Source organism: Perissodus microlepis, chromosome 12, assembly GCF_051167445.1.
Source record: "Perissodus microlepis isolate ML-2025 ecotype Zambia chromosome 12, ASM5116744v1, whole genome shotgun sequence".
NCBI lineage: Eukaryota > Metazoa > Chordata > Actinopteri > Cichliformes > Cichlidae > Perissodus > Perissodus microlepis.
Window position 1 is genome coordinate 5072289 of NC_140472.1, and position 25904 is coordinate 5098192.

Below are 25904 nucleotides of genomic sequence, written 5' to 3' on the forward strand. Positions count from 1 at the left end.
GGTCTTTAAAAATGCAATAGTTCTCCAGAATTTCAGAAAGGGTTTGTTTGGACAGAGGCTGCTTTTTCACTTATTTTTTCAGCATAAAAAAGGTTGAACCAGTATTATATCTAGTTAGAAAGAGCAAATTTTAAATTGTTTGTAGGTGGTTTGTTACAAGCAGCCTGTCACAATATGACCCAATTTGTTCACATTTTGTGAGTTGAATCTATAAAAAATGTCGAGGATAGCACAGTTTGACAGGGAAAAAATAGTATTTTTGTACCAATAGCAGATTCCCAAGAGCCATCAGCCAAAGGCAAGGAAAAAAATCCAGCAAAGACCTGACACAAGACCTGAGTGATGCATCTAGTCCTGAAATATCTTGTAAAATAATAAATCCAACTTTTTCACACCGTCAATATGGATACAGGAGGTCAGGAGAAAGGTACAGCAGTGAGCGTCTACTTTATCTGTAAAACACGTTAGAGGCTCTGTCATGGTTTGAGGCTGCATTTCAGTCAGCAGTGTTAGGGATCTTGTCAAAATTGATCATAATACGAACACAGAAAAGTACGTTTCATTTTTAATCCACCATGCAATACTGTCTGCAGACAATTACAATGATCCCAAACACACTGCCAATGCAGTAAAAGCATACCTGGATAGAAAGACACATAATGGAAGTAGAACACAAAAAGTAGAAACATCCATAAAAGTGATCTGAATGTCATTCAAGAAACCTGGAGAACTATTCCTGAAGACTACTTAAAGAAATGATAAGAAAGCTAGAAGCAAGAAAGAATAAAGATGGCCATACCAAATATTGACTGTTAAGCTTTTAACAACCTCAGTTTTAGGGAACTTTTGAGATGGATACCTCATGAGTAAAACCTCTATCTGAATGTTCTGAATTAGACAGCGAGCTTGAAGCAAGTTTTCATCAAAACAAGCTGGACACATAGCACTGTGCAGCACATAGACTGTCTACAAAAAGACAGATAAATAATTACCCAGTGTACAGTCCGCATAATCACTTGACACACCTCTGGTCTTACACTGAGGACAGGCTGTTCAGAAGTCACTTTAGATTAGGGCTGGGCCATATCATACCGTTCACGGTAATACCGGTATAATGTTGGGCAACGATAAGAAAATGAAATCTCGTGATAGAATATGGGTAAAACGCGCATGCGCAGTGCCTTTGTTTTCATACGCACATGGCGGAAAAAGCATGGCGGCGACGGAGAATGAGAAGGGCGAAAGCGGATTGTTGAATGAAACGGATGAACCAGAATTGGTTTGTGAAAATGTTGCAGCTTCAGTGGTGTGGAACTGGTTTAGCTTTCGTCCGTCAGATACACAACAAAGCACTATTTTTGGTAGCGCATGCTAGCGGGCCGTCGTTATTACCGTGTTTTTTGGAAAATACGACACACTTAAAATCAATCCTTTGATTTTTCTGAAAATCGACAGTGCCCCTTATAATCCCGTGTGCCTTATGTATGAACTCTGGTTGTGTTTACTGACCTCGAAACGATTTTATGTACACGGCGCTCGAAAATCTGTCAAATGTTTTAGTACGACTTTGCTAAGCTACAAAGCCGCACCGCTTGATGGATTGTCGGAGCATTATGACTATCGTAGGCAGGCGCCTCGCGGAGTGATACGTACTGTGCTTCAACATAATGTTACCGTATTGTGTGTGTATAACCTCTTTTTAAGTTTTGTGGATGTTATACATGGTTATGCTGAGTATATGTCGGCCAATTTCCACTGGAAATGCCTTTTGGTCAAACTGTCAGCAAGGAATTTGCATTTACACTGTTAAATTTTTATATAACTTTAATGCACATAAAAAACAGCTGCTTGTTTAAGTGAAAATACATCGATGGGGGTTTTTTTTGTTTTGTTTTTTTTGCACTAATAAAGTTGTGGAGTTGTAAAGTGTTTTGTCTAGTGTCAATTATATCGTCAGTTATATCGTTATCGCAAATTTTCAAATGTATATCGTGATAAATATTTTTGGTCATATCACCCTGCTCTACTTTAGATGCACTGGTTGAAAAGTACATGTTCGCCGAGATTGTAAAAGAAGAAGCACTCCCAGGATTTCAAAACATCACATCTCATAGGTCCTTGTGGAATTTGATGTGACATTTTAATTTATACAGTCACCAATAATTGCCTCACTTGTATGCAGTCATTAAGGACTTGCAAAACCCTGAACTGTTGTCATGTTCCATTTCTAATTAATGACAATTAGCAGACATTTCTCTCGGCACTGCCTCGCTGTGCTGCTTTGGGTTTCTGTTACTAGTGACCAAACCTGGCGGGGGCCTGGATTGGTATCCTGCGAGCGCGATGAGTTGCGGTCGGTGGCATCGTTGGTGGTGTCTGATGTTAGAGCGAGGTCGTCAGCCGCACGGTGCCACAGTTAATAAAAAATGAATGGAGGGAGAAGGGGGAGGAGTCATCAGCTGTTGCTTGAGCTCGAACTCTCGCCTCTCTGGCGGCTGCTCTGCTGCTCCCACTGGGCACCCAGTTTAAACAATCCTGAATCCCACTGCTGCCAGACGCTGCCAGGTTTTATGTAATACAGCCCAACAGCTGTGGGAGTTTTCATGCCATAGTATCAAAACGCACACACAAAAAAGGACGATATTAAAGAACAAAGTCTATAACTGGAAACATACAAGAAAAGCACCGCATCTTCCCAGTTTCCAGTAGTTATCTGTTATGAGCCCAGCTTTCACTGGAATGATTAAAAATACACGCTGAACCTTCACATGTGTGTTGATATAGACCATCAGCAAACACAGTGAAGGCTTTCTTGTTTTGCCACGGTCGAGCACTGGCCCTTTAAGTCTGGCTACGCCTGACTTGAACATATGGGAAGCTAATCTTAGCCCGAGTCCTGACAGAGAGACAAGGCTGGCAACCAGCCACCGTGCAGGGGCTGAGGCAGGTTTCTGTTGCTTTATGTCTTTCTCGCTCTCGAGTCTTAAAAATTAATATTGCAACCCAAAAGTCATTACCAAGCCTCTCAGTCAGTGTTTCACCTGTCAGAACACACTCTGCCCATCTTTACTGCTGCGTTCTGTTAATGATTACATCACTGTCCAAACAAATCTGACCACTCAGCTCTTTTTCAGCACTTGGCATACAAAAGGCGAGCAGGTAGCGGTACGCAGTGTTCTTTCACAGGTCCAAACCGTTCTGAACTCACTTGTTTTTCATTTATTTCCCTTCACCCTGTTTGTCTCAGGTCCAAAAACTTTCTGATAACACATTCTGTTCTGTTCATTGATCCTGCTGTTGTTCAAATCCTGAAGCACAAAGAGCTGTCTCTTAAAAACAGCCCCCCCTTCCCCTTCCTCTTCTTTTTGTGGCTCCACCCTGCTTAACAGCCTCTTACCCGGCACCACCTTTCCCATTTTTTTCCTCCTCTCCTCCTTCGCAAGCCACTCCTCCATTTCTCTTTGTGAGGAATAGCGAGGGGTGGGGTTTGACGGGGGATAGGCGGGTAGGCCTTCCCCCAGCTGGGCAATTCGTGCTGACTTGCACGTGCCAAATGTCAGGAGGTATGACTCAGACTTGATATACACTACGCTGTGGTGCAATCTACACCTAAACATACCCTGAACTTAACACCGTCCTGGCTGAGTGGGGGTTTGGCACGAGTGTGTTTGGACACCAAGCTGAAACAAAGAGAGAAAAACAGCCAAACAGACAGGTGCACAGATGAAATTAGGTGATGCCTGAAAATGAACAATAGGTAAAGAGTCTTGTTGCTCAAGTTACAGTTACAGATGCAGTTACACATACTCAAACAGGCAGTTTTCTCATTACTGTTTTTATGTGTTTTTCAGAAAACCAGTTATGACTAAAAAAAAACTTAACCCACACGCTCACACACACACACACACACACACACACACACACACACACACACACACACACACACACACACACACACACATTTTGTAGATTGTATTGTAAAAAATGACTAAAGTACATGGAAAATAGTGTAGTGTTCTGAATCATAAGAGAAGCATTAGAATATACATACAGGACTTATTATGTAAATAAAAGTTCACATAAATTCTCCATATGTTGCTGTACCTGTTCTCTGTCTCTAGATAGAAATGATACAGAACACATTTAAAAGTCTCCCCTCCAAAATATGTTATGATTACGACCTTGGTGCTAAATATAATGTGCCCTATGGTCTCTGGCCCCTCCCCACCAATAAACCCAGTGACCCTCAGTGGACTGTGTGCATACTAGTGTGTACTCTGTGTGTGTGTGTGTGTGGAGAGAGTGGAGAGAGCTCATTAAAGCATGCCTCTGCATTTGTTGACAGTGTGTGTGCATGCACTGGAGCGTCTGCGTGCATGTGAGCAGTTTGGAGGGGGGGCGGGAAGTGAAAGATAAAGAGATGTGGAGCAAAAAAAAAAGAGAAAGGGAAGGAGGGGGGTACACACAGTGTGTCAGATCCGATGACCTTGATGCCATTAGAATGCAGGACAATGTGTGCTGGGGATGGGGGCGCACAGAGGTGGATAGAGGAAATGGAATCAGCTGACAGGAAGTGATGTTAGGAGAGGCAAAGGACCCTTGTGTCATGCTCCTGTGAGTTTGGTCACTGCTGGGAAAAAATGTTTTTTTAAAGCACGTCTAACAGTGAAATCGCAAGAATTCAACTCCCGGACTGCCTGAAAAGCAAACATTTTGTTCTCTGTCGGTATGCTTCATTCACGTACACCTCCCACTAGTGAGGTGCTGGCAAAAAAAAAGCAAATTGAAAAGCTTGTTTCACTGTTTGAGGGTTCTGTGTCAGGACTTCGTTGAAAAGAAGAGGATGACTCAAGCTTTACTCATAAGCGAGCACACACACTGCTGAGGATGGACTTTTGTTGTCAGTCATCCCTCCTACAACCTAGACCTTTCCTCCGTGCTGCTGAGAAAAAGAGCGAGAGCCTGAGAATTGAGAGGGAGAGAGAGAGATGAGGGCGTGCAGTAACTCATCTTGGATGATAAATGTGACTACACCGTGAAATGAAGTGATCGATGAGGAGTCTTCGTTACCTCTCCTGTGTGTCTCTCAATGCCGAATTACAGGTTTACCGTAAGTGCGATTTCATTTTCACTTAAATGTCAAGCTGCGTGGATTGTTGTTGTCATTTCAAATATCGGGTAACCTCGATGACTCAAAAGTTCACTAAAGGCACGACTGCCCTGCACTTCTAACGTTCTCTTTCACCGCGCTACAGTTGTGCTCACGAGGTGACTTCACACCAGCTCTGTTGAACAAACCTGAATGGCAGCATTGGAATCCACGAATCGCACGGCAGCATCTTAAAGCGACAACGCGCTTTTCTGCCATTGCTGCTTCGCTTCGGTAGATTTCTATTCTTTTTGTCAGAGATGGCCAGTCCGATGGTGGTGAAGAAATTTTGAGCAATGTCTTATGTGAGATGACACCGATGTAAGCTGATATGAGTCATCAAAGAGGACATGTGCTTGAATCAAGAGCACTCTTACTGTAAATTACTCGTGCCTTCTGACATGGAGCAAACTGTGTCAGCTTACATGCTGTATTTACAGTGTGGGCACATCATGTGTCGGAAACAGCTGAATCCCTTCCCTCATGTTGGTGTTTTGGTCAAACAGCGTTTCTTTGTTTTACTCAGCTGTGGACAGTGACAGAGTCAGGCAGAGTTCATGTTTATTAAGTTCTCTTTCATCCTCTTTGCCTCGCTCTCCAAATTTTGGATATAAACTATGGAAGTGCTAACTTCACATAAGACGGGACTGTTTAAGGAGCCTGTTGTGTTCGGGAGATGTCTAAAATGAGGAAGTGTGCGTACAGAACAGATTCAGGGGTTAAGCCAAATGCTGAGCGAGAAACGCTGTGTCACTACAGTCGGGGGAGTGAGCGAGTGAACACCAGCCAGCCGGGTGAATAAAAAGAGCGTGCTTTCTGAGCTTCAGTTTTTTTGGTGTGGTTTTGGTGATGGTGGGCATGTGCTCGGGATGACACGCGCCCACCCAGTGGTGGAGGCAAGCGTCCTGGTGGGAGACACTGATGACGATGACGGTGACGGTACAGCTACGTCACCGCCACATGTGTTTCCTACCTCTCTCGCTCACTATACTCTCCCTTCCCACTCATTGGCCCTCCCTGGTCACGTGACCTTAATGCTCTACTTCTCCTTCCCCTTCCTTTTTAGACGGCTCGGGCTGTGTTTCTCTTTGGGATTGACGCTCATCTGTGTGTGTACATATGAAATTGTGCGGCAACAACGAGACAGACAGTGTGTGCAATTTTACAGCGCCAGAGAGCGAGCGCGTGAGAAAAGTGTTGGAACGGTAATGCAATAAGCTATGCTGGATGGAGGCAAAAAGCTCGGGAAACAAAACAGTAGAGACGAATTGAGAAAGAGAGAGAGAGAGACAGGCAAAGGCAGATTGAAGATGCCAGAGAAAATGAGAGACCAGGAGAGACAGGGAAAGCCAAAGGAAGTGAAGCAGGGAAGGGCTACAGAAGTTAATCCAGCCACAGCGCAGTGTAGCTCACACATGCTCAGTAATATAAGAGAAAAACACTACGCAGGAGCTGACAGCGATCTGCATGAGGGAGACGGCCATAATACCCAACCTCCTCCTCCTCTTCCTGGTTAAAGCTTCTCCAAAACTCCAGCAATGTAGGAGCGAAGAGAGGACCGCAGAGCCGGTCACCCAGAGGCGATGACGGCGTTCATAATGATAATGCCAGTGACAGCAAGGAAAGGCGACAATGGTGAGGAATGGGAGAACGTTGTCACACGCTGGCGGACGGGTAGGACAGAAGCCATCGATGAACTGTGATTAGTCGGCTCCTCGCGGTCTTCATTCGGCAGCAACCTCCTGACCCTTTTTCTGTTTGTGCCACTCTCGTACCTCTGGTTACAGAATCAGTATCACACGAACAGCTGATCAACTCTGCACATTTCAACAGTGTACTCCACAGATTTCCCTCTTCCTATCTCCACTCTGTTCCTCTTCCTCACCGATGTTGAAGAGTCGTGCCCTTCTCACTCTCCATTGCCCAATTCAGCCGTCTTGCTGCTTTACTCCTGAGCATATAGGTCTTCTTTCGTTTGCTTCCCAACATCTGCAGGAGTGAGTTGACATCATAGAGTGTTGGTGATTTCTTTTAAACCAAGTGACCCTGAGCTTCCTGCAGTCGGAAGCCTCCTACTTTGTTTGCGTCCTTTGGATCTTGGATTAAAGGGCCGGCAAGAGCGCCAGCAAGCCTCTCCCTCTCTTGCGAGAGCATCCTAGAGGATCTGTTATCAGTCACAGGTGTAGGTCTGAAGCTTTTCCTGTCACACGAGGAACAGGGAAGCGATGTGAATGCGGACAGGAATGAAAATGGAGATGGAACAACCATCATCGGTGGTTTCTCCTTCGGCCCGCGGTGGAGCCCAATCTAGATGGAGCAAAAATGTCCGCGAGGAAAAAGAACGGATGTCGTTTACAAAAGGCATAAACAAGGAGTGTAATTATGCTTTTCTCTGCTCCCTTTTCTCTCTTTCTTTTTTTTCCTGTGTTGATGCCATTGCGCGATGAGATTGCGTTTTCGCTTGCAAGCCGCTGGTTTGCCTCTGCGGTCGAAAGCAGACAAGCTCTGTCACACTCAGAATTGCCAGTATTGGGCTTATGGCGATAAACAAAACACACACACACAGAGGCAGAGATAGAGCCTTATATATAACATAATCTAATGCAGCAGAGCACATAATGTGGAATGGGTGTGGATAGAGACCGAGAGGGGTTTTCTCACTGGTAAGGAGCTCTGCTGCACTGTGCTGTTTCCAAGGCTGCTGCTGCTGCTGCTAGCAACTATCCCCCCCACCGCTCTCTGTGTTTCTGCTCACTGCGCACTCCTCCATTCCATTCGTACGTGCCCGCTGTGGCTTAGATAATGGCCTCTCGCTCTAAACACACACTGAAAAGCGCGAGAGAGAGAGAGGGGAGAGGAGATGGAGGGAGAGGCTGCGCGAGAGGGAGGGCAATGGAGGGAGGGAAAGAGAGAGGGGAGGAGGAGGAGGAGGAGGGGAGGTGAAGGTGGGGGCTGCGAGGAGAAGCCGACTGCATCTGTAGTGAAGAGAAAGAAAGAGGATATTGAAAAAGGGAAGGGAGGAGCAGACAGAGATAATGAGAAAGGAAAAAGCAGAGAACAGAAAGCGCTGGTCATAAGAATAGGCAAGAGAATGAGAAACGTGTGCGGTGTGCTGGGGGGAGGTGTGCGCTGTGCGTGCGGCTGGCCGTGTGTGAGTGCATTTATGTGTGTGTCACCGCTCGCTCTGTCTGCGCGCCGCCCGGGCTGGGAGAAATAGAAAAAAAAAAAAAAACGAGGAATACAACCCCCCAACAAGGCCAGATCGCTCGTGGACTGCTGCTGCACCGGCAAGCAATTCTCATGCTACTCTCTGTTTCCTCTTCTGCTCCCCACTCTTCGACCGGTAGCCCCGTCTGGACGTCCAGGACGACGTAAGTACGCGTTTGCTGTGTCCTAGAGGCTCTCAGCCAGCTTCATATTGTCAGGGTCTCTGCTTCATGTTCGGCACGACAGCAAAAAGGGGAAGGGGAGGGGGTGGGAGAAGAGGGAGGAGGATAAGAGGGAGGATGGGTTGGTGTTGGATTTAGGTTCAGCTGTCTACTCACAGGCTCTCGCCACCGCCGCCGCCGCCACCTCTACTATCCTCACATATTCTGTCTCCTCCCTCCAGTGTCAGGGTTAAAGAGCACTCTCACAAACAAAACTGCACAGGCTTGTCTCGTTTAAAGGGCTCCCAGACTCAAGTGTCTGGTCTACCAGGTTCTACAAGGTCTAAGCCAGTTGGGCTGGTTGGTGTTTTTGGATACACTTTGTGCCGTTTTTGTGTGTCAAGTCTGCACAAGATTGTTTGTGTGCGACACAGAGAGAATACAACAGGCTATGTCGTAGTGTAAATATTTGCAAAAGCACGTGGTTTGTGCAGTTTGGGCAGCCGGGTAGGTGTGAAGCGGTGCAGGTGTCAGCGCAACATTTCACAATCTGGACTGGTTTTAGATCGACTAAGTTTTGTCAAAAGAGCCTTTAATGTGTGTGTTTGTGTGTGTGTGTGTGTGTGTGTGCGGTGGAGGAGGGTTTGGGTTTGTTTGGCGTCAAAGCTCAGCGAAGTCCATTTGTTCCGGGTGTTCAGCTTCGAACCCCTCTGACCTTTCTTTTGCTGCGTTTTGTGTGCACAACTGTGAAAAAAGGAGGAAAAGAGAGTGTCAATGTGTGACTGTGCGTGATTGTGGGTTCGTAGGTTATGCAGTCTTGCAGTCGCTCTGTTTCAACACACTGCAGTTCTCATAACTGCACGCAGCTACCTCCACCCCCCCTTCCTCTTTCCCATCTGATGCTACTGATAGTAAAAACATGGGGCCTCTCACGTATTGCATGCCGGCTGTTCGCTGCACCCTCCTCTAAAACTCTCCGGTTTCCAAACCCGCTTCACCTCTCACCCATAACACCAGCAACCCCCCCCGGGAGCCCCCTGCTAGACACCAAGTACAGAAAGTGAATTCAGAAGGCTTACAGAATGTCCAGTAATTAGCCACTTCAAAGGCTCATTTCAATAATATTCAAATGATGGGGAAGCTGGACATCAGGCTCACTTCTGCTACCGCACACTAATGGCTCTACAAACTGAAGCCCTTTTCTTTCTTTCTTTTCTTCTGGTGGGGATGATCTAATACTGGGTGATTCAGATCTACTTACATTATATATTTAAAAGTGTATGCATAAAACAAATAACGTCTTCCTCTGCGACATGATCTTCAAGCATCTTCTAGTTTTTTGGGCTCTTTAAACTGAACACAACTGCACAAAGCATGCAGCAGGTGCGAATTGAAGCATCTCAACTATTTACAGTAATACAGCCTGCAGACTTCCCTCTGTGTTGCTAGCACATCTAATGTAGTCATATAGTGCCACTGTTTCACTCTCTCGTGAACCTCTGAGCAAGTTCAAATGCAACAACATGAACTCTGTCAATGATTTCTGAAGCTGCCCTTGGATTATCTTTGTTTGCTTTTCTTCTCTGCTGGATTCATTATAATATAATCTACAAGGAACCAACCTGAAGACTGAATGGGTTGTACACTCACTGGTTTTATTTGCAAACCACATCTGGACTTAATGTATTAAGATCACTGAGATTTAGACAAATTTAACAACATAACTTTTGAAAGATTGACACCACTTTACATTTTGTTCCATTGTTCAAGCAGACTAAAATAAAAAGTTTGAAAATATATTTCAAGATGACCAGGTTGGCATTTTGACTTGGAGGAAAAGAGATAATAGTATAGAGCTGCAATCTCTGAAAAAAGGAAGTCAAACTATGAAAAACCTCACAGCCTACAGTCATTTTAGATATGGAGAAACCAGAAATCAGAAATGAAAACTAGTGAATCAAATTCCTGAACTGCTACACTAATGTTTGAAAAGCACATGGTTTATAGCACAAGCCACTGTCACTACATATATATACATGCTCAGTGATCACGTTTCAACAATGTGGAAACACTGAAAGCTTAAAATGAGTAATCATCACACAAAATGTCCCTAAAAATGGCTTGCTTTGACTTGAGATGGATGTCATAGTAACTAATGACGCAGAAACAATAAAGCACAGATTTAAAACTGCAGCAGTGTTTTAATTGTCCTGTATCTGAGTCGACCCTCTGTACTGTAGCAAGCTGAGAGGGCCAGTCACTTGGGATTCTGGACAGTTTTGTGTCAGAGAAAGCAAAGACTCATGGGACTGTTTATGTTATTGAATTAAAAAAGTGCTATCATGGGTCAATTTCTGTGCAGTGTTATGTGCAATATGTGGCCATTAGTAATGCGCATTTACTCTATAAATGATAACTTAAGCTATCCTCCTATAGCTGTGGGGTGCTTGATGCTTGGGAGTGTCTGTAAATTATTGAATTAAACTAGTGAATTTGCTTTTTCAACCACTTCCCATGCAAGCCCAGCATCAAATCAACTGTGAAACCTGACTTGGGAAGTATTGTGCCTGCTTAATCTACTAAGCGTGCGTGATCAAGCCAAAATACCACATGATAACAATCTATGATCTGAATCATAGAACTAATCAATAATCACATGATTAATGTTGCATGTGGTCACTCAGATGGAAAACCTCTTACTTTAAGTGAAGGCTTAAAGTCTGACTCACAAATGTATGAGTTGTCTTTTTGTAGCCTGTTTTCATGAGACCTCTTTGCATCGCATTTAAACACACCAGGCAGACTTCACTTTTTGATGTGCAGGGTTTCTGTTGTGAAGTGTGTCTTTTAACACAAATCACATTCTTTTCCTAAATGTTAACAAGGACTTTTGTTACACTTATCCAATAAGTGGAAGCAAAGATGAAAAGAGAGCGCAACAAAATGAATTAAAGGGACAACAAAGCAGCACACAGTATGAAAGATTCAAATAAGATGCAAAACATGGTCTCCTGATATTCCTGTTCCTGTACATCTCTAGGTGTAGGACATAGGACTGCCACCAAAAGATATAACCAGCCACTGGTGTCCCACATAACAGTGTTGCTTAAATCACAAAAACAGAAAGGTTTTTGGTCTTATTTTATACTGAAAATTCTGGTTCAGAAGCGGTGACATGGAAGCAGATTGTTTTCAGTTTGCTTCTGCTTTCACTATTTGACCTTCCCCAACTTCCTAAAAATAGAATGGGTCTTTAAATAAGCATTAATCATATGATACATAATCTGCTGGGGGGTTCGCCGTGAGCATATCCAGTGTGTATTCAAACTAAACACCAGTGCATACATACAGGGGTTAAAACCCTCTGTGTTGGTGTCATGACAAAATAACTGTATTGTTCAATCATGAGGTTGTGTTAAAATGTCCCTTCACTCTTGAACAAAGGACACCAGTATTTTGTAAATCCACACTTGGTCAGCAGTTCTCTCAGATAAATCTCATGACTGTACTTTCAACATCCATAGCAGTTTGATCTTTGCTCAGCTTGATTTATATCTACTGATGAGTAGCTGTTAGACAGGAGATTATCTTTAGATATTCAGGCCAATTTGGGTTTACCATTTAAGGTCTTGTTTCAGAGGAAATGAATTTTGGTCTTGTAAAAAAAATGAGTCTACAAACCCAGTAAACAGAGCTGTGCTGCTCACATCCAGACACTTAGTATATAAAAGAACTGAAGACATTTCTTGATTCTATACACTTTGGTAAAATGGCGCAGGCCATAATGAATCCACTTCTTCACTATCTGATTTGATTTATTATTTTATAATTTACATTTATAAATTATAAACATTTACATGTTATAATCAAGTAATTGTGTTTCTGAAAAGCTACACTAAGCATTTGACTTGTTTCCCTTATTGGTTTCTTGAGATAAAAGAGTAAAATGCTGATAAGTCCTCAGTGTTTTTTTTAATATTTCCAGTAATAAATTATGAAAACAGAGTCCAAGGATGTGGATTTGTACTGCATTTTCTTTTCTCTGTGCTTCCCACATCTGGCTCACAATGTCTCCTAACACCACTGCCTGCTTTGTATAGCCCAGCGGATCTCAAGTAGAACGTCCATTTATAAACAACTGTGGAATTTTGTCACGTGACCTGTGACTTACCAGTTGTAAAATAAGCCCACTGAATATGGGAAGAGTTAATTCAGTTTACACCAGCCTTACTGGTGTGACCCGGAGAAACTTTATGCTATGCATGTGTGAGAGGTGGGTGGCAAACTCTGGATAAGAGCTGGAAAGAAGGGAATGGAGTCCTGGATTACTGGGTTGATACTCATCCAAGGAATGCTGTAATAGTAACTACTGAATGCCATGAGTACATTTAGTATAGCATAATCTAGTTTAGCACAATTACTATTTTAAAGCCATACCTAATGTGTACAATGTGCATCTGGATCCATTGTTTTTCACATCCTCATTACCTGTGCTCTGTGTTTGTCTTTCAGACTGTTCACAAAGTTACTTCAGTGGATGGCCCCAGAAGTGGAGGCCAGATGGAAATTGGGTCACATGACCGCCTCCAGGAAGGCGCGCTGAGCCTGGAACTGGCCAATGGGGTGAATCAGTACCCTAATGATGGTGAGCCATCTATAGAAACAGAGCAGCAGTGTGCAGAAAGCGTGCTGCCAAGGCAGTGCTGGGTGCCTGGACATGGCAAGGTCAGCAACACCCAACAACAGCAAACGTGTGGTGCAACCCCTGCTGAACCTGTACACCATGCAGACATGGAGGATGCTCACAATCTGGTGGCTTTTTCTGCTATTGCTGGCTCACTGCCTCATTCTTCCTCCTCTTCCTGCCACCTCTTGCAGGCTACTACAGCCTATTTGTATGAGAAGTTTACCCAGGAAACAGGCGCTGGGAAGGCTCAAGCTAGAATCTCTGCAGGGGCTCCTGAGGGTAGCTGCCCACCTTCAGAAGACCTGGAGACCTTACAGAAAGCACTGAGCCAAGCAAAACATGGACACAAGCCTCCCAATTGCGACTGTGATGGGCCTGACTGTCCAGACTACCTTGAATGGCTGGAAAAGAAGATAAAATTAGCAACCAATGAGGATCAAGGCTCCCACAAACTGGTTGATACTCCCTCATATTTACAACCTCACATAGAACAACCCCATTTGCTGCATCACTCTCAGACCTACCAACAAGTAAATGGTGGCCACCATCTGTCTATTTCATGCTCCCAGCAGCAACAGGAAACCCAAGGCCCTCACCCAGATCAAGTGCCCTGCTCCAAACCACCGATTCCTTGCTCGCCACAGGTGCTCTCCATAGCCAAGGAGAAGAACATCAGTCTTCAGACAGCCATCGCCATAGATGCTCTGACACAGTTATCTGGTACTAGCCCACAAACTGCCTCTTCCCCAGGTCAAACCCCCTACACAAATAACCTCCATCACCATCAACACAACCAAAACACCGCATCTCAGCCTCTTAATGGCAATGGCATAATCCCATCCTCTTCTGGCACCTACTCATCTTCTTCACGCTCTCAGTCTGTCCCTCCAGGACTACAAACTAGCCAGCAGGCCCTAGAGTCATGTGAACACCACAGACCCCAATCCCAGGGCCATCCGCCCCATGTTACCCCTGTCCAGTCCTCTACCTCTCCCTTCCCGTGTCAGGGAAAACCACCAGGCTTCAACCCGAATCCCCAGCAGTGGCAGCAAGCCTCAGGCACAGGATCTGAACACAGAAATCCATGGATGTGTGTGAAGTCTGAGCCTCAGTCTCACCTTGCCACTGCACCTCATAGTAGCTCAGACCCCATGTCAGAGCTCAAACAGCTGCTTGGTGACACCAGTAGCAAGTTTAGCAAAATTCCTTTTAAGCTTCCAGCTTTGCAACAACTTAGTTTGAACCAGAATGGGACTGTCCAGGCCCAGGATAACCCGGCATTGGTCAGGATAAAACAAGAGTCAGACTCTGCTGACCACTATCATCACCCTGCCTCCATGGGACATTATGGTATGGCTAATGGTCAGCACCAGGGTCAGCACTACCCTGGCACTCCCCTCTCTCCTGGCCAAGCAGCCATTAGCCACTCCACTCAGGCAGCTCTACAACAGCACCTTCACTACAAGAGGAATCTTTTCTCAAACCACCCCTCTGGCTTTGGAGGCGTTGGCCCACGTGGGCCTCTGGCTTGCCAAAATTTGAAAAAATGGTGGCCACAGATGGATGCAGAGGCCCTGTCACATCTGGCCATCAAACAGGAACCCAAGAGGAAAAAAATCAGCCAAGGATCTCCTGGTCTTAAAGCTATGACTGAGACGTTTTTGGGTCCTCCCCTCCCCAAACCCAAACAGATAATCATCAAGAAGCCCAAACAGAAAGCCTCCATGCCAACCTTTCTGCCTCAGACTCAGATCACCATACAGAAACCACCGGTCCACATGATGGACAGATCCGCACCCCTGGCCAAACTGCAACTAGGTCCACTCGACCAACTGCCCCGCCACAGTAACTTCACTCAGGCTGCTGCTGCTGCAGGCCTCCCTGCCCCAGCCCAATCTCAGGTATCCATTTTCAATTCCTCAATGACACCCACTTCCACTGTTTCTGTTCCATCAGAAAACACTCCAACCCAGCTGGGCCCTCTACTCCCACCTGTGGGGCTTGCAGCTCACAATAAGTCAGAAGAGATGGGCAGCCTGGCCTCCAGTAATACCAGCACCATGACACCTATGACCTCCACATCCTCACCCAGCACCTCAAATGTACCAAGCGTCTTTAACTTGGACCCGAAGTACGAAGAGTTGATCCGCCAGTTTGAGGCTGAATTTGGGGACTCAGTTCCAGACATATCTGCCAGTCAGCCCGTGGAGGAGACTGCTACAGCCCCAAAGTCAGGAAATGAATCCCTGAGCAGTCCTCAGGACCTCAGTCCTGCATCATCATCCACCTCCCAGCCACTTCCCTTAATTTCCACAAGTCAACCCACCCCCACACCTCATCGAGATCATCAGATGGGAATGAGCAAAGATGAGTCCAGGACCCAAAGTGAGGCATCCTTGAGCCAGGCATCTGCAGAACGCCCTATGGAGATGCAGCACAGGGAGTCCGTTCAAGTTGCTCTGAAACAGGAAGATATAGTGCAGCAGCAGTCCAGAGTGGTGCAGGATACTTTTAGCATGCCAGCTTCTCCGCTGTCAAAACGAATGAAAATTGAATCCTCGGGTGATATAACAGTATTGTCCACCACCTGCTTTTCTGAGGAGGACACACCAACTAAGGAAGGTGTGCCCTCTTCACCATCTCTCAAAGGCTTCTTGGACTCTCCTTTACGCTATCTTGACACACCCACTAAGAGCTTGCTAAGTACTCCTTCCAAGGATCTTCAGGCAGAGTTTCCCACCTGCACCTGCGTGGGTAAGTTTTTGCATCAGTCTCAGCCTCTGCTTATGGTCACACAGCTTACTTTCCATCCACAAAGTGCATTTCAGACACAAATTAGAAATAGTCTAACAATAATAAGTCTTCTGCAAACATTACTTATTAATCTCTGACTAGAGATCAATTTGAGTCTTTGTCAATTTGAGCACATTTCGTTGTCTTTGGAAATGTTTTATTCCTCCACTAAAATAATCCGCATATTATGTGGCCATTGTAAGCATTTCATTTTGCTTATTGATCTAAACAGATTGACTTTTAGATTTTTTCACCCCTTTCCCACCCCAGTTCTTTCTGGTTTTCTGGTTGGTTGCAGCTAAGAAAGAATGTGCAAGTTGCCAGGGTGCGTGGTAGTGACCATCTAGACTGTGACAGTGAGGGGCAATAAAGGCAACATGCAGGAACAATAGCAGTGGTGGCAGAAGGACTCTTTTGTGTGGGTTTGGGTCTTGCAAGAAAGCAGAACAGAGCCTTTGTTAGACAGAATGGAGTTCAGTCCCATAGTTTGGGTAGCACCCTGTTTAGGGAAGCCTATTTATTTACAACCAAGTAGGTGGTCCTACAGTTGAAATGTTTCATTTAAAGACATTATAAGCTGGAGATTTAATTTGTTAGACTACACTCACATTGTTCTAATGCATAGTGTCTCAGTAAGTCATTAATTAATAACTCAGTAAATCTGAATATTGCTGCGTTAGCTAATGTGGATAATAGTTTATTAACTATTATTAACTATTAACAGACAGGCTACTAAGAAATGACAACCTGTTTCTTGGAGTTACTGTGTACCAGTTGCCCACATTGATTTTATCTCCCAGTCAACACTTGTCACTGTATGATGGCAAAACTATACCATAGACAGATAGATGTTGTCACTGTTTCCACCTACAACAGCATTTCCAGTCAGTCTCTCTGACAAGGCAAAAAATCTTGTTTGTGATATAAGCATAATACAGAAAGCTTTTTTTACTGCAACATTTGATTGACAACTTTGATTAAAAATCGATTGTGATCTAACAGCCACTCGATGTACACAGACTAGTTTTAGGACTCCCATTTTTCAAACAAATATAAATATGTTTATGTTATTTACACATATGCATGTGTAATTTATGGAATCTTTTCTATTGCACGTACATTGTATTGCATGCATTGCACAGCCTTTTAAGCCTGTTGTGTGACTGACTCAGAAAGCCCAAGAAGTGTATCCAGGGGTTAGGTTGGCTGGTCGGACGAGTTGTTTTACAACCAAGACTAGACGTGGAGAAAACGGGTAAACTGACAGTTATTCAGCTGTCAGTTTGCCGGGTGTGGATTTGGGATGGATTAAGGCCTGGTCCATAAAATTGTGTTGCATCTGAGCACTAAAAGGAGTGCACAGCAGTGGGAAGAGCAGCGTCAATGACACACACTTGCTAACCATGTGGTGTTACTAGGGGTAAAGACCAACAAACAACAAGCCTTCATAATTATGTTACACATTTCCTTTTCTAAGCAGTATAGCATAACACTGCATAGGAATGGGTTGTTTTTAACACAGACACAGGATACAGCATATACATACACACACACATTTTTTTTCTTTGCACATAAATGGACTATGACTACTCCATTTCCTGCCATGAACCACGCCCTGGAGCCTCCTTTCACCAGCAGCAGAATGTGACCTCATGTTGCCTCTGGACACAACCACACACACATACAAACAATACACACACAGAGTGGAAGACCGCATTTCAGATCATCATCATCTGATAGTGTGGAGCGCACTAAGGGCATTTTTTGGTAATGTTGGCATCCACAGTTGTACTTTAGAAATGATACAAGAGCAAGAACAACACAATGTTAGTTTAACAACACACAGTTAGCTGATACAGCTGGGCAATGCGAAATTCCTCGAGGCCATCATACCATTAATCTGCACAGTATCTCATAGAAAATGAAGTCATAGGGTGTGGTTTAAAACCATAGGTTTTGTGCAGGGGAATGGTCAAATGCTCACACATACTCATGCACAACATCACCTCAGATGTACACAAAACACACACTAACACTCCCTCTAAACATCCCTACATACTGAGTCACACACTACCTCAAAAAGCTTCTGCTTCACCATGTTTTGCTCCCCACACCACTCCCTATGTGTGTGCGTTCGTGTGTGAACGTGTGTTTGAACTGGATGTCGCAATGAGCTCTACTTTCACATGCTTCTCATAGAAGATCTGGCTTTACCTACAAAGAAAATATCTTTGAGTTTGGCCAGTAATACATCAAAGCACATCCGCTGTACCTTTGTCCTTTTACAAAACACTACAACATGTGAGAACATGCAAAGCCAAGCTGTACTTTTCAAGTCTTCTTTGTGTGCAATTTAAGTGACACTCAGATCCAAGAGTTTGTTCGTTAGGAATTGGGGCTTAGATGTAAAATTTTTGGTCAATGTGAAAGGCAAAAATGTTTTTAAAACCAAAGATTCAAATTCAAAAGAGAAACTGTTTTAAATAGGCTGATGTTAGGGGACATTACCACCAAAGCTATAGATTTGAACAGCAGTGACTATATTACCCAATCTTGTTCCGATTCTGTGTTGAATTCATGCTGTAGTGGAATCACTGATACACTGTAAAATCCAGTGTTTATTGTCAATTGCTGCTACAGTTTGTATTCGTTTTTCAGATAAAATGTTGTGTTCTTACTCTGTACTGTCTCCCCCCCCCCAGAGCACATAATTGAAAAAGATGAAGGGCCCTACTACAATCACTTGGGATCTGGACCTACTGTGGGCTCCATACGAACCCTGATGGAGACAAGGTATATTCTCTTCTCTTCTCTTCTCTTCTCTTCTCTTCTCTTCTCTTCTCTTCTCTTCTCTTCTCTTCTCTTCTCTTCTCTTCTCTTCTCTTCTCTTCTCTTCTCTTCTCTTCTCTTCTCTTCTCATGAGTCCTCCTCCTCACATTTTGTCCTTAGGGAATCTGTGACCTAGAATCTAGTAAGAGGAACAGGAAATATCAGCATCATCAGCATATCACAGGCAGAGCAAAAAGCACAGGATTAGCAGCAGATGACAGCTGATAATAGGAAGAACACAGAAGGAAGAACAACTGATGACAAAATACAATAAAATATGGAGGAAAAAATGAACATTGAAGCAGTGAGGGGAGACAGAGAGATGGGTAACCTTATTTATGAATAATGTAGATATAAAAATGAGTTTGGTTTGTGTGAAACTTAGAATTTCACATGAAATGTCACAAATTAAAGATAAAAAATGTGTTGTCACATGTGCATCTATATAAATAGATTGTATATGTGTAGATGTGCATATAAATTAGGTAAAAAACATTATTAAAGATCTTTTTTTCTAAATGCTTTTATTTTTAAAGGGCATTTTAGAGAGCAAAGTAATGTAATTTTAAATACTCTTATTCCCTTTATAAATGCAGGGAGGATGGGAAGGTAGAACACTTTTATGGGCCCATTATGCTCCACGTATTGGCAGTATTGCACACAAACAGCAAAGTATCCACACATACCATTTATACCAGTACTGAGGGTGCGAGTACTCGCTGCAGTGTTCTCCTGAGCGATAGCGACACCCATACTAAACCTCTACGTCAGGTGTATGGGTAGAAGAAGTGAAAACTGGAAGCAAATGTAAAGTTTTTCCAGAAAGCCTCAGACTGTATAATCTCTGTAACTCTCCTGTACTGATAGATCAGTGAATTGGAGGTCAAAACTGACATGATCGTGCACTCGTGTCTTCAACTTGGGGAATATTGCAAAAGCTGACGAATGCTTGACCAGCTGAAACCAAAATGACACTAAAGTGCAGCTTGTGCCAGAGGACTTGATGGCGCTTTTTGTCTTCGGTACCATTCGCAAGAGGCTGGGTGGACGAGCATAATGAGCCCATTAGAGGGAGGGGGAATCATGTGCAGCCAGACCGGCTACCTAACCACTGAAAAGAGAAGCTCAAATTGCAACACACGGAGGAAGTGTGACTTCCTTTTCTGATAGAAACACCATTACTCCACTTGATCTTTACACCACAAATAATTGCTTGCTCCTGTAATCTCATGTATAGAACCCTTAATAAGCAAACTGCAGCTGCAGCCTCAGTAATGAAATTGCTGTTGGGTTATCTTGCAGAAACATGCCACGAAACAACTCTTTTCAAGGTTGAATTAACGAATATCTTTCTCTGCAGAATGTAAACACACTTTAACCTTTTTTTTTTTTTACCAGATCTTTCACTTGTGTTGAGCTTCATTTTCACAATGCTGAATGCTGTAGTAGTTGCTATTCATTGAGAGGCTGGATTTCTGTAGGGCCAATGAGTCATTAGCTCCCAGAGAGCGCAGCTTGAGTAAGTGAGGGGAGAGAGTGTTCAACCAGAGTCCACTTTTTGTTATTTGAGAGATGACGCAAGATGTTAAGCCCCTATAGTCCCTGGCTGACCTTTGACCTACCCCTCACCCTAGCCAGCCACCCCTGTGGTGACAGAGCCTAATCCCCTCCCACTTTCTCAGCCACCTCAGGGTGATTCCTATTCAGGAGGTGCACGGCGTATTCACTGCCATGCCAAATCTGCTCAAGGCTGAGGTTTTCACAATGGCAGGTATCTGGCTGACAGGAGACCTGATATGATCTGTGAACAAACATCTGACAAGGCCCAGTGACATACCCGCGCCCCGGTGCAACCTCTGACCCCCTCTCTCCTCCTGTGCAACTACAAACAGACCTGCAGAAATACACACCACGCACCATTAGGACACAAAAACAAACAGAAATGTTTGTGTACAATTGCTAATGCATTCAAGCTACTATCAGCACAGAAATATGTCCAAGAGAAGTCCTTTTGGCCCGAGTTGTTTTGGAAGCTAAGGGATCAGATTTACTCTGCCATGCTTGTGTGAATCTCAGCAGAGGACTGTGAACATGCACTCCTAATCAAGTTGACTTGTTTTTGTCAGGATTGACATATAATGCTACTCCCTCAGACTACTTAGAGGCAGAGAAAAATGAGAAAGGCAAAACGAACATTTGGAATAAAGACTAAGAACCACTGTTGATGAGGTCACTTGTGGCAATAAGAAACCTTTGATTAATATCCCTCAGTGGAAATCTGAAATCTCCTGTTACTGATCAGGTGCTGCTGGAACTGCTACTGAGTAGCCGTTCACTGTCCATAGTTATTGTGTTTTGGTACCAATAGCATTTGGCCAGCATATTTTTCTGCTCTCTTAATCAGTAATGTCACACTTTTCCATGGTTTTTGAACACATGGACAAACTGGAAAGTTTTCCCAGTTTTACAACATTTTTTGAAACACAGTACCTTTAGAAACTGTACCTGCACCTAACTACATGTGTGTAGTCTTTTGGCGGGTTTGAGTATAGCTCTTAAAGGTGACCTTCCTTGGTTGCTGTTACAGTCAGTTCTGTAAAATTCAAAGAATAAGGTCAGAATATGCAGTTTCTTTTTGAAGGTTCAGGCGTTCACGCTTCTCTGAATGCTCCTTTTCACACCATTTTTCTACTTTTGGATCTGTGTGATGTCAGTGAGAGTGGATATCCTGAATATGACCATCTCACAGGTACAGAGAACTGGCTGCATGAACGCCACACCCACCTGAGATTTAGGCCTTCTGTTTGTGAGACGGTAGCTATTCAGAATAAAGCTGGCTTAAAGGAAGCTGAACAGTTTGTTCTACACATTGAATGAATTTAGGGGTCTTCATCAAGTCTGACTTGAGATAAACAAGGAATATTTTGAAATGTGCAAAGCTTCATGTAACTTTTCTAGTTACATGGAGCTGGAAATGAGCATAACAAGTCCCCTGCAGCAAAACATGAAGGTTCAGTATTTAAATGTCCCAGTTCCTTGTGGTTGGTTTGGTTTCTCTACAGAGACAAAACATAGAAATGACTGCAGTGTGTTTTTATATGTAGGACATTGAGAGTGTCAGGTTTTTATGTCACAACACTAAAGTCAGACATGCAGTAAAACAGTGAATTGCTTCTCTCTGTATGCAGGTTTGGAGAGAAGGGGGAAGCCATCCGGATTGAGAAGGTGGTTTACACAGGCAAAGAGGGAAAGAGTTCCCACGGATGTCCTATTGCTAAGTGGGTAAGTAGCATCACAGCACATCCAAAATGCGGTTTTGAAAGATGCTGGATAACTTCCAACACACATGCCTACAACAGACAGTAAGCAATAGTGTTGAGAGACATGTCCCTACACTGTATATAAAGGAGGGACATATCATAGCTTTTGGGTCTGAAAAGTGAAACCAGTGCTAAGTGCCTTTCTAACAGCCAGGGGAGTAATATCTTGAGCTGAAGTCTATAAGAAGTTTACTGCTCGTTTGATTCATGCATCAGTAAAAATTATGTTAATTTTATAAATGAATGTTACACTAAAGAGCGCGTTATACCCTCCGACTGGTATGTGGTGAACAGCACCGGTCAAAAAGAGTTGACGCCCTAGCTGCTGTTGTGCACCTCTTGACTCTTGTTACATGGTGCTACAGCTGCAATCAGGTTGAAGACACGCATGTACAATCGTGTCATTTTTACCTAGGTTTTAATGATGACTACAGAAGCTCAGCGGTACATAGATTATACCATGGGATATGCTGCAGCAGTTTGAAAAGATGAGGCTTTGCTTCCAGTTTTGCCTTCGTCTTCTCCTGTATCAGCGCTGATGTGGAGCGACACCTATTGTTCAGGAGAATACTGCAGCAGGTACCTGTGACGCTTTCCGATGGTATCTCCAGCAGTGCACAAAGCGACCAATGGGCTTTGACCAACAAAGGCCCTAAGAGTAAAGAGAGGCTGACCAGGTGCTAACATTTGTGTCAGTTCAAGTGAAAGATAAAAAAGTGAGAGTGAGGTTTTTTTTTCAGTGTTTATCCCACCTGACAACACTGACAGCCTGTCAACAAGCAATTTATGTGGCGTGTGAGTGTGTGTGCATGTTTGTATAGTGAGGGGTCCTGGGGAGACACACAGGCGAGTTGCCATCCACAGTGAGCAAATCAGTAGGAGGTCTCACTCTGTGACAACTGCCTGGCCTCCTCTCCTGTGTCACCCCTGACACATCCTGCTAATGACTTTATGGATTCAAAACAACCACCCTGCTGAGGGAGGGTGACTGTTTGGGTGTGTTTTAAGACAGACAGTCTAGGAAGCTAGGGGAGCTGACTTAAAGAACTGGTATTCAGTCACAGAAGTGGGTCAGACTTTAGTTCAAGGAGTAAATATCCTTCTTAAATAAAATGTAACCCTCAACTATGTCTGGTTTGTCACTATATCAAAATGTATGGGTGTGCTGGACATCTGCTGGCCAAATGCAGGAACTACAAGGAGCTCTTGGAACATCCTATCAACTGACTGAAATTGTATTTGACTTTATTAGCATTGGATTTTTGTGTGCGAGTAAAAGCTCACAAGCTTTGTTTCCTGTCAGGTGATCCGTAGAGGCAACGAGAAAGAGAAGCTGCTGTGTCTGGTGAGGCAACGTGCAGGCCATCACTGTGACAATGCTGTCATCATCGTCGTCATTATAGCCTGGGAAGGTGTACCGAGGGCCCTGGCTGACCAACTGTACAGAGAGGTCACAGACACGCTCACCAAACATGGCAACCCCACCAGCCGACGCTGTGGCCTCAATGAGGAGTGAGTAGGGGATGGCTAGTTTTTCATGTGAATATGTACAGAAACAGTCTGGATGTCTGTCAGCAAATGGATGGACTTTTGAATATATTGATTTTTGAAGCAGATGGTGTTTAAACTCTGGGTATCTTTTTCACACATGCCACACATGGTTGTCCTGAACATTTATAAACATCCTTAGACAGAAGTGCGTGTGACAACAGTAATGTCTGACTCAGTCCGGTTAGACATTAGCCTGTCTTAAACCTGCCAACTCTCTAGTACAAAGGCAGAGTGGTGTTTCACCCATGTGTGAAAGCACAGGTTATTGTTCATTACATTCACTGCTAGTCAGTCATGTGTCCAGCCTCTTTGCATGTTCAGAATGCTTCTTCACTTTAACAACACTATTGTTGTATTTATATTTCCAGTAGTGGGAATAAGTCAGAAGCAGTGGAGAAGTGTGGAAAATATCCTGACCGGATCAAATTTGTCCAAAGTTCATATTCATGACATAAAAGTGAATTTTAAGACAAGAATTACGACAAAAATGAAACGTGTACATTTTGTTCTCTGTTACACTGTTCACCTAGTACCCAGCCCTTCAGCTAACCATGAGTAAATGTTAACACACCCCCGTGTCTGGTGGCTTAGATACTCACCATCTGGGATGGAGAAATAAGTCTTGCTTCTATCTTCTGTGTAGGCACTGAAGCTGCCTTTGTGTTTCCCCCCAATATGTGTGTAACATACAGCAACTTTGACATATAAAGCAATTTTAATAAAACTGGACATTATTAAAATGTGTGGCTTAAGTCTAAGATGATCTGCTGTAACACCATTCAACATTGATTGCTTCAAATGAAACCAACTGTCTCGCTAACACTCTCAATTACAGTGGTGCACACGAGGTAGTAAAACATGCCAGACTGCACGTCTTCTATGAATGAAGCTCAGTGTGCTCTCTGTCTCCCCCTACAGCCGTACTTGTGCCTGTCAAGGCAAGGATCCTGAAACTTGTGGTGCTTCCTTCTCTTTTGGTTGCTCATGGAGTATGTACTTTAACGGCTGCAAGTACGCACGAAGCAAAATGCCGCGAAAGTTCAGGTTACAGGGAGAACACCCTGAAGAGGTACTCATCACGCGAAAGCTGCCTTTTTACAAGCATTGTATGAGTACATATGTATGCAAATGAGAAGATTAATATAATTTTTTTATTTCAAAATTCTTTTCTCTTCTTGTTCTTTTCAGAATAGTATCTGTAAATTTTAAGATACCACTTTATAGTTTTGTCTGACCTGTGATTCATGTTTTCATCATCAGGAGGAAAAACTCAGGGATAACTTCCAGCAGCTGGCAACTGAGGTGGCTCCTGTGTACAAGCAACTAGCACCACAAGCCTACAGTAACCAGGTGTGTTGTACAGGCACATGTCTATTAGCAAACCAACATAGGAAAGAAGATCTCAGCAGGAGATGTTTCTAAAGACACAAAACCAACTCGCACGCATTATTACCTTATGATTTAGTACACCTGTGAGGACTTGGCTTTGAGAAAGGAAGCAATCTTAAGTCTTGTGTTTCTGTGTATTTTAAGAATGCAGAAATTAGTCACTTCCTATAGCTGGTTTAATGCTATCTCTGTCCTTTACGTCAGTGCCAGACAGAGTCCAAAGCTCCTGAATGCAGGCTGGGCTTGAAGGAAGGCCGTCCATTCTCTGGAATCACTGCTTGCATGGACTTTTGTGCTCACGCTCATAAGGACCAGCACAACCTGTACAATGGATGCACAGTGGTAAGATCATTAAACCTTTCTCTTTTTTGCACTGAATAATGGCTACATTGTTAATGAGCTGAAAATGCTACATAAAAAGTGCGGCTGTTTTATCACACACTCTGTGCCACGCTCTGCCAGGTGTGTACTTTGACAAAGGAGGACAACCGAACAGTGGGAGAAATCCCAGAGGACGAGCAGCTCCACGTGTTGCCTCTTTACACGTTATCCCCGACAGATGAGTTTGGCAGCGAGGAGGCCCAGAACCGCAAGATGGAGACAGGAGCTATCCAGGTGCTTAACGCTTTCCGCCGTGAGGTGCGCAAGTTGCCCGAACCTGCCAAGTCATGCCGACAGCGCCGACTAGAGGCAAAGAAGGCTGCCTCAGAGAAGAAGAAAAATAAACTCATCCAGCAAGCAGGAGAGACGCCGGAGAAGACGGGGATCAAAGCCGAGGTCTGCATTAGCAGTTCCCCTCAACCCCAAGGCAATAAAGG

General features: G+C 44.0%; 1 protein-coding gene and 1 long non-coding RNA gene across 5 annotated transcripts in view; one reads left to right on the forward strand and one right to left on the reverse strand.

The window, feature by feature from the left end:
- The window catches only part of tet3 (tet methylcytosine dioxygenase 3), a 44718-nt gene that overhangs the window by 11617 nt on the left and 7197 nt on the right, over positions 1–25904 (forward strand). For 2 of the 4 annotated variants that reach the window (XM_084947589.1, XM_084947588.1), the window contains exons 3-10: positions 13030–15958; positions 18700–18790; positions 22015–22108; positions 23450–23658; positions 24616–24766; positions 24958–25047; positions 25291–25428; positions 25549–25903. In XM_084947589.1, coding sequence (XP_084803715.1) covers positions 13030–15958; positions 18700–18790; positions 22015–22108; positions 23450–23658; positions 24616–24766; positions 24958–25047; positions 25291–25428; positions 25549–25903 — 4057 coding nt within the window. Of the gene's footprint in view, positions 1–3673; positions 5111–8145; positions 8521–13029; positions 15959–18699; positions 18791–22014; positions 22109–23449; positions 23659–24615; positions 24767–24957; positions 25048–25290; positions 25429–25548; position 25904 lie in introns of those variants that run through there. The other 2 variants (XM_084947586.1, XM_084947587.1) reach the window with 2 other exon arrangements.
- On the reverse strand, positions 554–8032 carry LOC146375659 (uncharacterized). Its single transcript, XR_014801885.1, has 2 exons — positions 6644–8032; positions 554–3680 (listed from the first exon to the last, which is right to left on the reverse strand). It is a non-coding gene; the product is annotated as an uncharacterized LOC146375659 (long non-coding RNA).